At 45.3% G+C, this 17,085-nt stretch overlaps 1 protein-coding gene across 6 annotated transcripts in view; it reads right to left on the bottom strand.

The window, feature by feature from the left end:
- MGRN1 (mahogunin ring finger 1) overlaps positions 1–17,085 on the bottom strand; it is a 56,993-nt gene that overhangs the window by 24,836 nt on the left and 15,072 nt on the right. For all 6 annotated transcript variants that reach the window (XM_049791281.1, XM_049791282.1, XM_049791283.1 and 3 more), the window contains 2 exons: positions 14,367–14,513; positions 2,612–2,729 (listed from right to left, as the gene is read on the bottom strand). In XM_049791281.1, the coding sequence (XP_049647238.1) occupies positions 2,612–2,729; positions 14,367–14,513 (265 nt within the window). The remainder of the gene's footprint in view (positions 1–2,611; positions 2,730–14,366; positions 14,514–17,085) is intronic.

The following is a 17,085-nucleotide window of genomic DNA, read 5'->3' as shown; positions in this document are numbered from 1 at the left end:
TAGCTGCGTAACAAAGCTTTGCACGCACCCCCCACCCCCCACCCCACCCCCCATTCAAATATGCATACCTGATACCAAACAGAAAGCATGTGCTGGAAGACCTTATGATTTGACCTAGCTAGTCTTCAAACCTGAGGGATATTGACTTTCATCCTCTGTATGATGGTTTTGTATTTTATTCCTCCTTTAAACTACCAGAATCTATTCTCTTTCCAAAACAGCAGAGTAACAGAGCAAACACAAAAATCTCATTTAACCTCTCAGTATTTGTTATAGAAGAGACTCACTGAGCCCCTATTTTTCAGCCTGCATTTTTGAACCATTATGGCATGCCACAGAGGGAAAATTCATCGAGGACAATTGATTAAAATTGCTGAAAGAAGCTTATGGTTTTGCTTTGCTTCCTGCTCTGATTTATTACAGTATGACAGCAGTTACTATTTGTCCATTTGAAGGGAAAGTCACATCATAGAATTGTGGTTGCTTTACAATATAAACTTCTGCATTCTGAAACAAAAGGCCTCTTTAAGGGTCCATTTCACATTCATTTTTAGGGACCTGAAAACAACTGTCTCAACACAAGCCATACACTATAACTTGCAAGCAAACCAGTATATTACGAAGACAAAGTAAACTTTTATAAAGCTTTCCACATAACAACCCAACATAACATTATTTTCCCTTCTGTTGGCCAGCCAAGAACTACATCATATGTGAGTATTACACTGAGCAAAAATATGAAGTAAATCTGGGTTTTTGGACAACACCAATAACAAAGCTGGAAAGCAATCTGAAGCATGCAATTGTACACAGCTGAGTGATAACACTCTGCCAGCTGTCTCAGATAAAAGTACTGCATTTCAGTGGCCAGTTGAGAAGATTTAGCTGTATGCATGTTACTGGACTTGAGAGGACAAGGACTGATATGTACACAGAGCCGAAATGGGAGAAGAAACTCTTCTGAATCACAATGTTTGTTCAATTTTTCTCCACACTCAGAGCTCCCAGTGACACCAATGAAAAAAGAGGAGACAGAGGATAAAAGCAAAGGGAGCTAGAAGCTTACTTTTCCGCAGCATCTTTCCCTTTAAGCTGTCAAAGGGACATGACTTTAGTACTCAAGTTAAAACCTTGCTGGCAGGAACAAAAGTGAAAATTAAGCTTCTCAATTCTTTAAGAAGAAAGGGATCTGAGCTCCTACTTTCCAGATCTCTCAGACGACAGAAGGGATTGAAAAGCAGCTCTTCCAGGCTTTTGTAGGCTGAACTTGTGAAATCATATATTGGCAGAGAAGCCAAGACATCAGGAGACCAGACTCTGCAGGCTCTTGGTAACCGCCATGGCATTTGTTAAGGCACGGGACTGATTACAGTTATAACTGTAACTTCAAGACAATAGCTATTCAATCTTTTCAAAATACATGAAAGATTACTTTTTTTTCTTTCTTTTTTTTCCTTTTTTTTTACATAGGTAGAGTTATCTGTCAGGGTTCACATACACAATACTCTTATATAGGCTTGGGTCAGGAAATGAACACTTCATCAGTGTTGACCTGGGAGAGGGGTCCACAGAACAAATATATTAGCAGTAGCTACAGACCGACTCCTCTGCATCAGAAATCTCTTCTGGCAATTCTGCACAGAGCAGGGGAAAGATCAAGGCCTTCCTGCCCTGTGTCATGTGCAGAGGAAGTCCCTGGGCCAAAGCTCAGAGGCTCAAGAAGCAGAGAGTTACTGCCTGGCTTGGAATTTTGCAAAGATACCAAAATTAACAGGACTCCACAGATCTTGCTATGTAGTAAAAGCCACAGAGCTTAATTAAAACCAAGCCCTCGTCTGTTTGCAGTTATGGGTTAAACCAAAAGGAGGAAAGCATTCCCTTATTCAGCATTAATGCATCAGTGTGAATCTGCCCTAAAAGGGAGAGTATCCCCCCACAATACTGTGCTGCTACAGTTAATAATGCAGGATATGGCCCTTAAACAGAACAGGAACCTTCTAGAGCAGTGGTTTCCAAACTATTTTCAGGATTCATCCCATCACTGAAAAATTTTGAGCACGTACTGCCAATATATGTATGTTTATTATTTATAAGATATATACATGTACTACTGAAGTTCCTCCTGCACCCCAACGAATTGTCTTGCATGCACTCCACTTTGGAGACCACTGTTCTAGAGAACCAGCCAAAAAACAAAAAAAAAAAACAACCAAAGACCACCAAAACAGAGAGATCAAGACAGACATTTGTTCCCACAAGCTCTTTGGCTGGTAGGGAGAGGAAGGCTGAGGAGTGGCAGGCTCCAGGAAGAGCTCCAGTGCCAGTCTCTGCAGTTTCCCTCCTACACCAGATGTTGGGATGCCAGCTGATCAGTGATATCAAAAATTGCTTCTTTGGGCTTCTTCCCTGTTTGCCTGATCTAGCTGCCAAGTTCCCATACAGTGTTCATACCTGCTCCTCCCAGGGCCCCGTTTGTCTCATACCCACAAAACATGCCATGGCAGCTGGGAAAGGGTGTCTTCCAGCTGTTAACTCCATGGCACTAAACGGAGTCCAGTGCTTCTGGGACAACAGGGTTGTGGAAAGAAGGGGACACTGAGAAGAGACTTACCTCATCATCCTTCCAGTCTGAGAAATCAATCTTGAAGGAAGGCAGGGAGAATTGCTGGCTTACCCCTCTCTTGTAATGAACTGTCTCCGACTGCAGAGAGGGATTCTTTGTGCTGTATCTGAAGAAAGGGAGGAAAAAGAAAACTTGCTGTAACAAATGACTGCTCTCTGCTAGACTCATTCATTCACGCCTGTCCGCCTTTCAGGAATCACAAGTGGCAGCTCTAAGACACAGAGCTGGCAGGGGCTGGCAGCCATTCAGTGGGGATACAGAAAGGGAAGGGAAAGGTCAAAGCAAGAAGGTGAGCACAGGGAAGGGAAAGCAGCGCAGACAGGCAAGGTCTGTGGATCCATACTGACCTGCCTGGAAACACTGGGTGTCAGAGGAGCACAGTGCGGTGCGTCAGCCTGGCAAAGGCTAGCTCACTAAATCCAGGGCCCAGGCAACGCTGGCTTTCAGCCCAGCACACAGTCTTATTTTCTGCAGAAAACCCAGGAAGAACGAGCAGTGATCTAACAGTGGCAACACACAACCCAACATGGTGCTGAAAGTTCTCCCATGCCTCTGTGGGACAGCTCTGCAGTGAGAAACGCTGCTTGGCTCTCCATCATACTAGTAAGCAAGAGCCATTCCTGGCTAGAGGTGCCATTCCTGTATTCCTCATGTACTTCCCCAAAGGTGTTGCAGGGCTACCAACACCACCAGAGAGACACCAACCAGTCCTCCATGCCAGCCGCCTAGAGAAGAGTCACAATTCTTCCACTGTCTCAAGGCCCAGCACTGAAACACCAGCACTACCGGGCTGGGATGAACATCTCGAATGGGACCATAGCTACAATCCGCCATCTTCTGCAGCCAGAGCCCACCCAGTGCTGTCTGCCCCAAGAGAGATGTGTCAATGCCCACTGACCATCACTACAGACGGTGTGATTCACAGTGGGCTTCAGTGGCAAAACATGATCAGGAAGTTTTCACCCCTTTCTGGAGGGTGACTTCTGACATGGAGGCGCACAGCTTCTCACTATGCCAATTCTGGCACAGGAAAGCAGAGCACGAACTGCAAAGCAGGGTGGGAACATCTGAAGCTGGTTTTACCACCAAAGCCTTTGTGGTCGAGCTACCAACCATGTGTTCAGAGCATGGTGACAAACTGGAGAGAAAGTGAGAGATCCCTTGCCCAAGAGGCTTACAGTGCAGAAACAACCACCTCCCCCGGCACAGTGATGAGACAGGTCTAACTCCAGCTCTACAAGAAAGACTTTAACAGGTGGTCACAGTAATGGGATGTTATCTCTTCTGCACACTGACCATCACTTCTTAAGCAGAGCTTCACACAGTGAGACTGCAAGAGCACTAGCCTCCTGCCACTGCACACTGAACAGCTACAAGCTCAAAGCCTTGTTGACTGTTCAAACTTGATTGCCACTGTTCTTGATCAACCAGACAGCCTGGGGACAGGCTCCAGGGACAGGTGTCACATTAGTACCAGGAACTCTAGGCTGAGTTTTTCCTTAATTCAACTTGGGATATCACACAGGAGATTGAGGCATTTGATGTGGCCGATTCAGTACAGAGCCTGGTCAACCAGAGCAGTTAATAGAGTGTGCACAGAGGCAAAGAAAAGAGAATCCTTTCTTGATAAACAGGATTCCGTACTTTTGATGACATTCAGCTGTTCTGAAACACAGGCACAGCTTACAAATCACCAGGTGTGTAAGCAAAGGTTGGAAAGCTCCAAGTTCCTTTGGCCTAACTACACTTTGTGGAAGAGCACACCACGCCAGAAGGGGATGGCAATACAAAGCTTTTCTACAGCTGAGGTAATGCCTCCTGGTTTCTGTAAGCCAGGAGCAAGAGGGCTGGGCAGCTCAATTCCAGAGGGGATGAAGCAAAAACTGTGGGAAAAGCCCATGGGGCAGAGTCAACCAAGAACTGAAGAACTGAGCGTCACACCAGAGATGGGAAGACTGGGCTGGAGGATGGCAGAAGTGATTAGAGACAACATGCCTGAACCTTAAAACTCAGCTTTAAGCGATGCTGTGGAAACTGTACACTCAAGAGCTATAGCTTTGGCAGCTACCTGCTGCCAAAGTGCAAGAGCCTACAGAGACGCGGGCTGCCCTCCAGGCCTCAGGCCAGCCAGCGCTGTAACACAGAGCCTTAAAGCACAATGATTAGGATGCATTTTGCAGCTGAAGGTATAAGAACCTGGATACCAGAAGATGATAGATATTTATTAATTTCTCTCAAATGCAAGGAGGAAAAACCAGGCTCCCCACTGGTATGAACTGCTGCCTTTCTCTGGAAAACTAGTGTAGTTCCTGCATCCTCTGAGGATCAAGAAGGCTTATCAAGCATCACAAGATCCACATTAAATTCTGGAAGGCTGTGACAAAGGCCAAGTTCACCATGTGCACTCTGCTCTTCCTGCCAAGGCAGGTGCATTACGTTATTTATGACAATACCTTACCCTCAAAGACCAATCTGTACTGCACTGAATTGTGCTGTTTTACTAGAAGGTCTCACTCCATCCTTTCCATTTAAAGCGTGGTGTGGGAGAGATCAGAATGACAGGTCTTTTATGTGTGAATTACAGAGCGAGCAGTTGAGTGAAGTTTTATTTACTGAGTTGTCAAGCACAATGAATAGAGCAAGCCTGTATCTAGCTCCTTTTGTGGTGTTCTCAAAGCTTCCCAGCTCTGCAGAGGGGCACAATTCTCCCTCTACAGCTGGGAAAGCAGAGGATGGAAGAGTGACTTATCTAAGGTGACAGCAAGTCAGGAACCTACTGGAAATAAAAGTGCAGAGGAGAGAGTGGAGGTCAGAGACTGCCTGGATGACATGCACCACAGCAGTGCTGGGAAAGGTGTATAAACATGCTGATGATGAGTGCCAGAAGGCTGGATGACCTGCACTTACAGCACCAGAAGCCCAAACCAGTCTACAACAGGAAAACAAGTAACACTGTTCCAAGGAGGATGGGGTAGAACAATACTCGCATAGACTTGCTGCTCTCACTGCCCCTGAGAAAAGAAATAAACCAGGTACGTAGATTTTCCAAGCTGAAGAGTATGACAAAAATTATCAAGGAGGCTTCCCCAAGTGAACTTCAGGGCTCGGACTGTGTGACTGCCTAGCCCCCATTGCCAAAATGCATGTCAGACTTGAATCTGAACACCCAGACAATGCTGGAGACCTCCAGTCAGCAGCCAGTGCTGAGGCTGCCAAGCACAAGCAGGCCAAGAGCCTGGTGAATTCCCTGGAAGTGCTGGTGACCCCAGATTGTCACAGAGATCAATCACCTTTCTAAGGTGATGCACAGGATCCACCGCACAAGTACACACTCCTTGTGCTGCACAGGAGGACAACTTGGCAAGCTGTTACAAAGCAAGTAACCTGTATATTAGTGTCTAAGTGGTGTCTACCCATCCCCAGCCCTTTTGGTTAGCATCTGCTGTATTTGTAAGTCTTCTATTCCCTGCCTATGCTGCTGTGGGCTTACAGCGAACAATAGTGGAGAAGTTCTGTAGAGCTGTGGAGATGTGTTACAGAAAAAGCGTGTATGAAGAATAAAGGATAGCAAAGAACATGCTGCCTCTCCCTGCATAAAGGCTGAAATCTGAATGTTTGGGCTGCTATTTCTCAGACTGTATTGGGCCAGGTCTCCATCCAGACGGGAGGTCTAACAAAACCACCGTGAGATCACTAGCACCTCAGGATAATGGAGGAGCGGGGTCTGTCCTATTTGGTCATGACCAAACAGAAATCCCTGGTCACTTTTTTTTAAACCTGTTTATTTGCTCAGGTACCCCTGACAGCATGAGAATCACCAGCAACACGAGATACCACACTGCTGACTGCAGCAGCAGTCCCCAGCTGTTCTCAGGATTCATGCAGCCCACTTCCTCCTGTAAGTTCTTTGACACACCTTTACTCCCACAAAGCAAAGCTTACACTCTCCACTGACTCCTTCCTCACCCACATCAAACCTTTCCACCCCCCAAAACCAGCTGTGTATCAGACAAGCGGCAGATGAGAAGCCCTATGACTACATCACAGTAATTTTTGAGAGAACAGGAAACAAACTAAAATTATTCCCCAGTCTCACTCCTCCACCATCAGCTGAGAAGCACTCATTGCCTTCACAGAGAAACCCAAGCCTGTGGCTCATGCAGGCTTCTCCCTGTATGCAGCCCAGACTTGCTACCAGGCACCTGTACACCTTAAGTAGCTCTCAAGCTACCAGTGGCATGCTAGTGTTCGGGAACCTCTGGCTAAGCAGAGTTAAACTTCTGTTACTACACGCTTACTGGAGATGCAACACGAATGTGTGGGGGTGTTTCCCCCCTCTTGCTCATCCCTGATCAGCGCCTGGGCAAGTTCTCAGCAGGGCGCCAGTCCTAACTCCTGCAGACTTCTTCACTGCTGTGTTCCTCACACTCAGCTCCACCTGGCACTGGGGCTGCCCCAGACAGTCAGAAGACAGTTCCTCTTACCACAAGTATGCTGGGACCCCTGACCAAGCAGCACCAAGTGAGGATCCTAGCCAGCTTGCCTCAGAGTTATGCAGAGCACTGCCCAGACCCTATTCCTCAGGGAAAAGCAGGATGCACACAGCAATGCTGCCCTAAGGTAGCATTTTTTACTAGTAACAGCTGAGAGACAGTCTGCGCTTTGAAGAGCCCGTGGACAAAATAAGAGTCCTCTTTCTTTAGTAACAGCTACGCATGTTGCATGGCAATTTGCAATGAACTGAGGACAAGGCAGAGTTAGTGAAGACAGAGTGACACGAGAGCTTTAGAGGGTACTCAGGAACCAATTCTTCCACTGCTGCAGGCTGTGACTGTCTGGCAGGCTCCATGTTCTCTTACAGGTGATGAGGAGGGAGCCAGTCGTGTTCTGCTGGTGTTCAAAGGGGCCAGGAGTTACGTGGAGCAAGCATGCTGGCCCACCGCTCCCTCCCACCTGCACGCTCCCCTTTAATTTTGGGCCAGGATCTCACAGGTCAGCTTTCGGGGGAAGAGGGAAGCTGAACAAGCGTCTCAACTCACAGTGATTTTTATTGATAAAAGAAACACTACCAAAATATGAGAAGGACATAGCTCTGGGTCTCAGTCAGAGTTAGGCAAGATCCAGCCCAGAGAGGCTCCCACACAGAGTTTGGAGGGTTAACAGCATGCTAGGTTGGTGCACTGCAGTCCCTGTCAGTCTTCTCCCCTCCTGCTTCCTCCCAGGACTGAGTTTCCACTCCAGGCCAGGAGGAAACAAACACCTTACCATGCAGCTGAAACCCTGCTGCCCATATCCTACTCCAGCACCTGCAGAGGTCTGCCTTCAGCTGCTGAACTTACTGGTGAGAGCACTGCGCTCACGACTCCAACCAGGCTTCAAAGCTGGCGGCTTACACAACAGCTACACAGAGAGGCACAAAGGCCAGAACTCTTATTAAAGACAGAGGGTTTGTCTGCTCGGTGAAATCTATAGAACTTAGCTCTCCAGCCTGTGAACTTTGCACACTACAGTGTTCCCTTGGGGACTGGTGTCTGCCTGGATCAAAGCAGGCTTCGGCTCTAAAGGCTTGAGCCTAGCAAAAAACAGCACTGGCCTCCAATTTCTTCACACAGAAGAAATCTCTCTGCACAAAGAATTCATATTAATCACCACAGTCCACAGCCAAAAGCAGCAAGAGCACCTTTCAAAGGCCCTGAATAGACAGAGGCTATTAAATAACCAAAGGAATATCTGAGTGCCTCTGTCTCTCCTACGCAAGCTTTAGTGAAGACAGCCATGCACTGAGCTACCCGTTTCAGTTGGATTTCATTTTGTGAACCAACTATTCAAACTTCCACATGCAGACAGAATGTATAATCATTGCAGTGTCACGTCCACCGTCAGCTTAAAAGACTGCGGTAGGATGTCTGCGATGAGTGTAGCAGGCATTGCAAAACAAACAAGGAAATGAGATTTAAAACAAAAAAAAAATCCAGTACACCCATTTGTGCATCAGCAACACAAACAGGACAGCCCTGAAAAAGGGCAAGGATTGAAGAGCTGGACTGACCTATTTTCGTCCTGTTTTCTCTTTATAATGAGAAAACAGCTTGGCAACATTCCTAGGATACAGAAGAGAACATTTTCTGTCCAAAGAGGAAGATCCTTTTCATAAGAATGGGATGCAAAACTCAAACCTCTCATGTCATATTTATCATCAGCTCCTGATCCGCCTGGATTGCTCATGTCTTTAGAGCTGGCTGTTTTAAGTGCTTCCAGCTACAGGGCTGGTTTGACTTCTTCCCCTGAGGAAACAACCGCTGCTGTCATGTTTTAACTACACAATCCTTCCTGCTAGTCAGCAGGATACCTACAGCTGGAAAAGTCCCGGGGGCCCTCCCAGGAACAGGCTAATAGTGTGCACATCAAGGCTTTTGCCAGAAAAGGAAAGGACACATTCGTAGTGCACAGCAAAAAGAGAATATGAACATCTCTGCAGCCTGCTCCAAAAACCATACCTGTCTCCTAAACCAAAGATATCTAACGGTACAAACACATGAACCAGTTACTGCAGAAGGCAGCAGGCTACAAACTGGAAGTCCTTCAACTATTCTCTAGGAGCTGCTGAAGAGTACTGCCAGGCCTGCAATGGAAATGCAATGTAGAGTACCCTCTCATTTATCTGGGGGGAAGGTACATGCTTTTGGGCAATCACTAGCAAGTAGTTGATGTACAGCTTGCACACCTCCACGTTTGTGCCTCCTATACACTAAGGCAGAGATTCTCATGCCATTTAGACAGGGCCCATCCTGGCCACCCTTCACCTTTTGGCTGAGATGGCTGAACCCTTCCTTGCTGCACATGGCGATCACCTCTACCACAGGCACAGAGCTGCCTCTCCAGCTGGCTAGTCTTAAAACCCAGTTAGCATCACAGATTCTGACAGCAAATTTCTCTTTGTTTGTAGGACATTTTTGAAGCTGGCAGGTACTGCTATGCCTCAGCAACACAGAGCAATACAAGGCTTGTCCTCACGGGTGAGCACTCAAGCTGTTACAATGGTTTCCGCAACCACGGTCTTCCCTGGTTTCTACCCAGCTGCTGGGAAGTTGAAGCCAAAAAAAATGACAAACTGAGAAATACTACTCTCTCCAAACCAGCCAGATCACAGATCAACTCCCGAGGAGCACACTCACCACTAACCACAGATGAGAGCGGATCCTCAGGGAAGACGCTGTGCTAAAGCTCATTTGGGGACACTGCCCCAGGAAAAAGCAGCACAGCGGAACAGTTTGCCAATTTCCAAAACCAAAGAAAATGGACACAACCAGAAAAATAAATAAAACTGAGGATATCAGGGTCTTGACCTGTTAAAAGGCAAGTCACCACTAATTCCATGCTATTAAAAAAGACTCTGGACATAGGCAGATCTGGTCTCTGTTACCCTTGGGATAATGCACCAGCGGGTCCTCTGAGAACTAATGCATTTTACTCTAAAGAGTCTTTAGGTTCACCACATACTTTGTGGCAAAAGGTATTCAGAAGGCAAGAGCAGCAGTCCCCTCTAGACTTAAACTAATTCCCATTTCATCCAAGAGACTTCTACAGATATCTGCATTAGCACCAGAAAGTGCTGGGTACCTTCCCGTGGGCACGGGGCTGCAGAGGTGAAGACACCTCTACCATCACCAACAGCCACACATTCGCCTTCTCCAGACTTTACTCATCGACTGCAGTCCCACAGTGGTGATGATTCAGCTCCCTGTGAAACTCCAAGTTCAACAGTTAAGGCCAAGAGGCAGGCAGCAGTTGGGAGCTACGTGTTCCCAAGATCTTGGCTGGGAAACGGTATAGCTGAGCATATCTCCCAGCACGATTACCTGGGAAAGTCTGCTGAACACTCCTTTGAGACGGGTTAGGACAGGCAGCACATACTGATAAAGCCACCAGCTTTTAAATGGAGCCCAACAACTCCAGGAGGAAGCTTCCTGGCTTGCAGAGAGAAAGGCCTCCCTTTGGTCATGGAGACCAGCTAATCCTGAAGGCAGGTCCATGACACACAGAGCGTTGTGGCTCTCAGATAAGCAGAGGCTCTACAACAAGCAACGCCTCTGCTCAGGGAGAGCCACCTTCCCTCCCCTCCCTCCTCTCACCCCAAATTGTATGAACATAACAATGTTCCTAGCAGGAGTTTCACATGAGCAGGAGTGCTGATACTATCAGGATCAGTGGTTGTTTCAGCAGAGAAGCAAGAATAACTTGTTTAGCGCTTCTAAGGAGCCATGCTGCAGCCTGGGGATTAGGAGAAAATTTCTGCTTTTGACAAGGGTCCAGAAAGTTTCTCCCATTTTAGGATTTAGCATCAATTTAGGAGAGTGGAAAAAAAAAGTGTTTTATTTTAAAGAGCATCTTCTTCCCAATCAAGTGCTGGACACAGCAATAGAAAAAGTTTTGAATTTATACACAGTGCAGCTTTTGCACATGCTTGTTCCTTGAATGTAGCTGTTAGCACCAAAAGAAACTGAGAAAAAGGAAAAACTACCAGCCCAGGCAGGGAGAAGCTGCATTCCTATTACTGCACTAAAAATGCACTCGCTCCACTTAGAACTCTAAGAATGCAGCCCAGATTTTTTTTTCCACTAGAATTTGAAAAGAATAAATCAAAGTAATTATAGCACTGCCCTTTCAGAATTGCTTTGCAAAGCTGAAATCAGAGCTTCAAAAGGTTTTTACTAGCAGCCAGCAAATCCAGAGAAGCAGAGATGCCTACTTCAGGCAGCTGCACTAGCCCCAAGACGTGCTTCATGAGCCACTTCCACATGGAAAAATAGCCTGGGTTGAATTAAAGCAGCTTATAAAGTCTATATTTGTATCTCACTTCCCCCAGCCCTTATTACCTACACATCTGCATGAAATCAGGATCATGCCTTCCAAAAGGTTCCCTGGCTTCTGGTGCAGCCCTGCACACCCCAAGCTTATATAACATTTATTGTCCAAGAACTCCAGAGCAGAGACAGACAGTTCATCACTCCTATACTATGGGGAAATTAAAGTATGATTTATTAAATGAAAGGCCAGCAGTGGAAGCAAGAGCTGAACCTGAGTGCTTTGCCTTTTGACGTAAAGGTTTAGCACACTGGGGACTGCTGTCACCCTAGCAGGGCAGCACAGTATTGTCAGCTACATTTCGTTAGTGAGGTAATGACTGCTGACTACTGATCCTGGTTTCGTGCAGAGGCAGGTGGGGTTCATGAACAAAGGCTTCTCCTCCGCCATCTGAACAGAGATCCGTCTCTCAGTGAGCCATGGACAGGGTGGATTAAAAAATTCATATTTAAAAAAATATATTTTTCTTTGAAGTTGACAGTTGCATTAACTTTCAGAAACTCTACCTAGAAATTGTTCAAATTAAATTTAAAAAGCAATTAGGTAGTTTATGTTTGCTGCATATGCTTTAAAGAACAGACAACAGCACTGGTGACATTCACTGGCTTCATTCATGGTGCTAAATTTCAGTAAAACTTGTTCTTAAGTGAACCAGAAACTGTGCTTTCCTCCTCCAACCAACCGACAGAGTTCTGAGAGGAGAGCTACTAGTTACAGAAGACTGAAAACACACTCTGTCCAGAAACAGTTGGTTATATTCAGTAACTATAATACTTCCATGCAGCAATTATTATTACTCAAGGCACAACTTGACAAGACAGTCTCTTAATAGTCCAACACAGAGCAGTTTAACGAAAAAGAATGCTACACTGCTGGTCAGGTGATAGAGTTGCACTTCCACCCCAACACAGCTTGGTCCAAGACACAGGTTTTAAAAAAAAAAATTATCTTTTCTTTTTAGAATAACTTTCTTTTTTGCCATTTTGACATAAAATGCAAAACTAGGAGCTTGAAAAAGTTTTAAACTATATGCATATTCTTTACAGACTTAAGCTCTTTGTAAAATGTACCACAAAGTTTGATATGAAGCTTACACTGAGTTGTAAATGCAGATATTTCATTGTTACTGACCAGTGACAAAGAAATTCTCCTTTGATGTAAACCAACAAGCAAATATGCAGAACAACATTAAAATCAAGATTTAAAACAAGACTTCGTGATTTAAGCCATGGCTGAAGTCTGGCAATGTAAATACATCCACCCTGGCCATAGAGGCCCTCAGTTCTCCCCATTAGCCCATAGATGGTTTCCTTCTTAGGTCAAAAACCAAGGAACACTGCAGGGCAGCACAGGGGTCACTGGCCAGCTCTCCACGTTGTACCTGTATTAGGAAAAGAGGACTTCAATCTCCAAGGCTGCCATTCCAACACCTTCACTAGCACTAAATTCACAGGAAACCTAAGGACCTAAGAGACAGAACATGGAAACTTTATCAGGACTTCTAAGGCATCCTGCTGCATTCAGCTCTGCTCAGAAAAAAACTGATCTAAATAGGAAGTGTTTTCAGAGTTTGCCAAGAGATATTTTTCAAGCACTTAAAAGGAGCTAATTTATTACCTCTCCAAAATAAAGGCAGTCATAGACTTCAACAGAAGAAGAGAAGGGGCATAAACAAAAATTCTGGATCAGGGTATCTTCCAGTTTGGAGAAATGTACATCTGGATGCGAGCATTGACCTTGTCTCATTTCTAAAAATACACTATTCATTGATCATTAGTGGGATGTTTATACTTTGAATAAAACACATAAGCCATTTTATGGTTTGTCATACATATTTCTCCCTGCTGAAACCTCTGCAGATCCCTGCAATAAAACGTAAATTTACCCCCAAATCCACAGCACCACTGCAGAAGCCGTCAGCAATATGTGCACAGAGCCGCTGATTAGCCAAAAGCCTCTACCAGAGGAAGCCAAGAGCTTCTGCAGCCTGAATCTTCCTTTACCCATAGAACAAAAAGACTTCTTTGTCCCATGGCCATCGGAAGCCTGCCATAACATACCAGCAGCTCGCATGTACCCAATTCACACCAGGGAGAGCACATTTCAGCCACCTTAGCTCTTAATACAGAGAGGAAAGTTTTCATAGTCTTAGGGATACAGTGTTGATTGGAATGGTTTAAACATGCCGATTTAGATAAAAAGGTTTTGAAAGCTGTAGGGATGCACTACCAGGATATGAGAAAGACTCCACAGATGACGTTTTGACCATTCTTTCTACAGCTAGCCAAAGGCTAATATGTGTACCTGGCAGGAAACACACAGACAGGGTTTCAGGCAGTAAATCCTCCTGATAACCGTCTCACAACAGCCTGTTGAGGTGGTCATTTATCCCAAAAGGGGCTTTGGGTGGGCCTCAATTCCACAGACTTGCTATGTAAATGTTAGACTGAACTTTACTTTGGTGGCCCAGATGTTCCTGTTACAGGGAACACAGAAATTCAGTAAGTTAGGTGATCTGGAAAAAAAAAGGTAGTATTTGAAGGGAAAGGTGGTTGGTTTTTTTCATTTCATAGAACTTCTTGCTGACCAAGGATACAGCTGTGAGTTCCTCTCCTTTGTTGCACACAGAATGGCTTCCCCACACCCAAAAAACAAACCAAAAAGGGAACAAGAGAGGATATTGGCTATGTGGGGGAGGGAAGTGAAAGTAATATTCAAAACTATCAGAATATATAAAACAAAACAGAAAAAGAAGAGATTTCCCTCTCCACCATCTGTGGCAGCACTGCCCTTAGGGGTGATTAACGAGAGATGTCTGACAGGCTCATCACCTGACAGCTCCCGTGCCCCTCCACGCGCCCACAAGTCCAGGACTTACACTGCCATGCCACCAACAAACTCTTCTGTAGCCTGGCAGTAGATCGTGATGGCAACACGGGCATCCGCATCAAATGTGAACTCCAGGCTGTACAGGACTTTCTGCTTCCCATTCTCTTCAGTAGGACTGTCAACATCATCTTTATACCTGAAAGACAATGCCAGAGGATTAGAACGTATATATATGAGATACCATCAAGATCACTCTGGAAATCAGAACAAGAGTACTCCAATCTGGGCAGTCAAGGCACCATGGGCTTCCACCTGAGGCTTCCCAGGAGATTTCCATTCTTTCCTCTGAGGAAGGTTCTTGCAAGATTTGACTGAAGTTATTAAAGCGAATTATGTAATGACAGGGTTGAGGGATCTCACCCAGCCTTACAGTGCCAGGACACAGAATGAGACAAGAAAGTGAACTCTTCAATGTCAAACCCTTAGAAGAAACATTCTTCTTCCTTTTAAATCTTCACACTAGGCTCAGTATTTGGGCTAAAGAAATCCTGCATGGGCCTGAGAATTCTTTTAACTCTGCAAATGAAATGGTTCATGACAAGCAAAAAACAAGGTTTCTGTAACACAAAGAACTCCTTAAGTTCAACAAAAGGTACTTCCAGCATCACACAGATAATGATATTCAGATCAGAAAGCATCCAAATATAGGAACTTCAAATACCTTTAAATGTACAAATCATCAACTAAACCTTTGATGCTGCTAATGACTGAAGCTTGTACACCTTTATTGTATGAACAAAAACTAACACATTTAACTGCATAACAGATGCATAATAATCAATATGAGAACAAATTTAGAAGTTATTTCAGTTAACAAAGGTGAGTCCTAACTTGGCTATGGGCTATGGTACAGCTGGATCCCACTCTGTGATCACCACTGCCCAGTACTACTGCTTCTCCCTACTGCTGGAAAAGGCAGGTAAAAAGTCCGGTGAAGAAAGTGGTATGAAGCAAGCTCCATGGCAGTGAGCTAAGGCGTAGATAAGCAGTCAGTTATGGCATGCCAGAGCGGCCAGGGAGACCGACAGATCCTGGAACAAGCAGCCAACACAACACACCATGAAAAGGTCTCCCCTGCCTTGAAGTAGAAAGTGACGGACAGAATGGACGTGATTCACTCGCAGGGCAGAAACAGATTCTCATACGTAAATTCAAATCCCACTGTAATCCTATGACTGTAGGTACCACCGTTAGTTCACGCACTGTGTAGGAATGGTGAATGCAGCAGGTTGCCTTTGAGAGGTGTACACCGCTACGTGACTTGCCACCCAGCTCCAGCCTCACTTGTCTATCGGTATTACCTTAATTGCCACGATGCCTGGGTCAAAGCCAAGCAGTTAAACTATTCAGAAAAAGCTTGGCACTGTCTCTGACTTCACAGTATCAGTCGGCCTCTCCCTTCATTAAACAGCCTCGATGAGTATGCTGACTGTTGAAAATACTCAGAAATGGGCTAGGCATACCTTCATAATTCAATCTAAAAATTGTCAAGGGAATCCTTATTTACTGAGTTCACTGAGATGTAGTAACTGCTGCCTAATTAAGACAGCTCCAGCATGAATTTTACTTAACACTATACTAAACAAGGATGAAATGTTCAGCTTCAGCAATTTAATACAGAAAGTGCAAAACAAAATTTAAGAGTGGTATAATCAAATACCTAACACACATACTTGTACTAATGTAACCCTAGTGAATCACTATAGCATACACTTGCATTCCTGTCTGAAGGACTTGGAGCACTCCAAACAAGACTTTTGCCAGAGGTTCACCTAGGTCAGAACAGCAAATCAAACTAGAATGCACCCAACATGCCAGCATAAAAAAGACAAATCCCAAGAACTGAGAGTTTGAACATCTGCAGCAGCCTGGATACAATATACCGTATAGAGCAAGACAGTATTTTCACACAAGCTAGTTGTATTCAAAGAATAAAATCATGGCACTTGAAGGCTGTAAACAAGAAACACTCTAGCCAGCAGGGCAGGTTTGCCTAGAAAACACAGTGGTAGCATCAACATTTTGTGCTGGACTGACCCAAGAACACAGATGGCAACAATCCACTCACAAGCGTTGTGTGTGTTCAAGAAAGCAGCAGCACAAGCTTCTGCAAATTATCACTTGCTGCACTGCCCTCCATTGATCTGAGGTGGGCAGCGAAGGATCCAGGCTACAATACACTTGCCACTTCTTCCAGAAGAAGTAGGGTGGGGGAGAACCAGCACCCTTTCCAGGCAAGCACCTATGAAAGGTACTTCATAGACCTACACTCCCTGCATATATAGATAGGTATTAAAATAGAGGTGCCTGACACATGCATGAGTTACAGATTGACCACACAGATCTAGATACCTGTAACAGACCCAAGTAACGAGGAGGGAGACCTGGAAGTGGGGGCAGATCACACAAAAGCAACATGTCATTAGTAAAACCATTGCCTGTTTTGCCCTCTCAGTGAAGTCACAAAAAGCGTATGGGTTCCCAGATCACCCTCCTGCTCCCAACTTCACCTCTGCACCTCCCTGCCAGCACTCAGAATGTGCTTCCATCCTTGCAAGAAGAAAAGGGGTTAAACCTAGACTAGAATAGATCTGTTGCCCTGGGAAACCACTGAGGGGCCACTAACAACTGCAGTGCCTGGAGAGGTTTCTGGAGGATGCATCTGCTGGAAAGTAGGAGAGTCAGAGCCCTGTCTGCCTGGAACAGCA

The sequence above is a fragment of the Accipiter gentilis genome, chromosome 33, assembly GCF_929443795.1.
Source record: "Accipiter gentilis chromosome 33, bAccGen1.1, whole genome shotgun sequence".
Taxonomy (NCBI): Eukaryota; Metazoa; Chordata; class Aves; order Accipitriformes; family Accipitridae; genus Astur; species Astur gentilis.
This window is presented reverse-complemented; position numbering and strand designations above follow the sequence as displayed.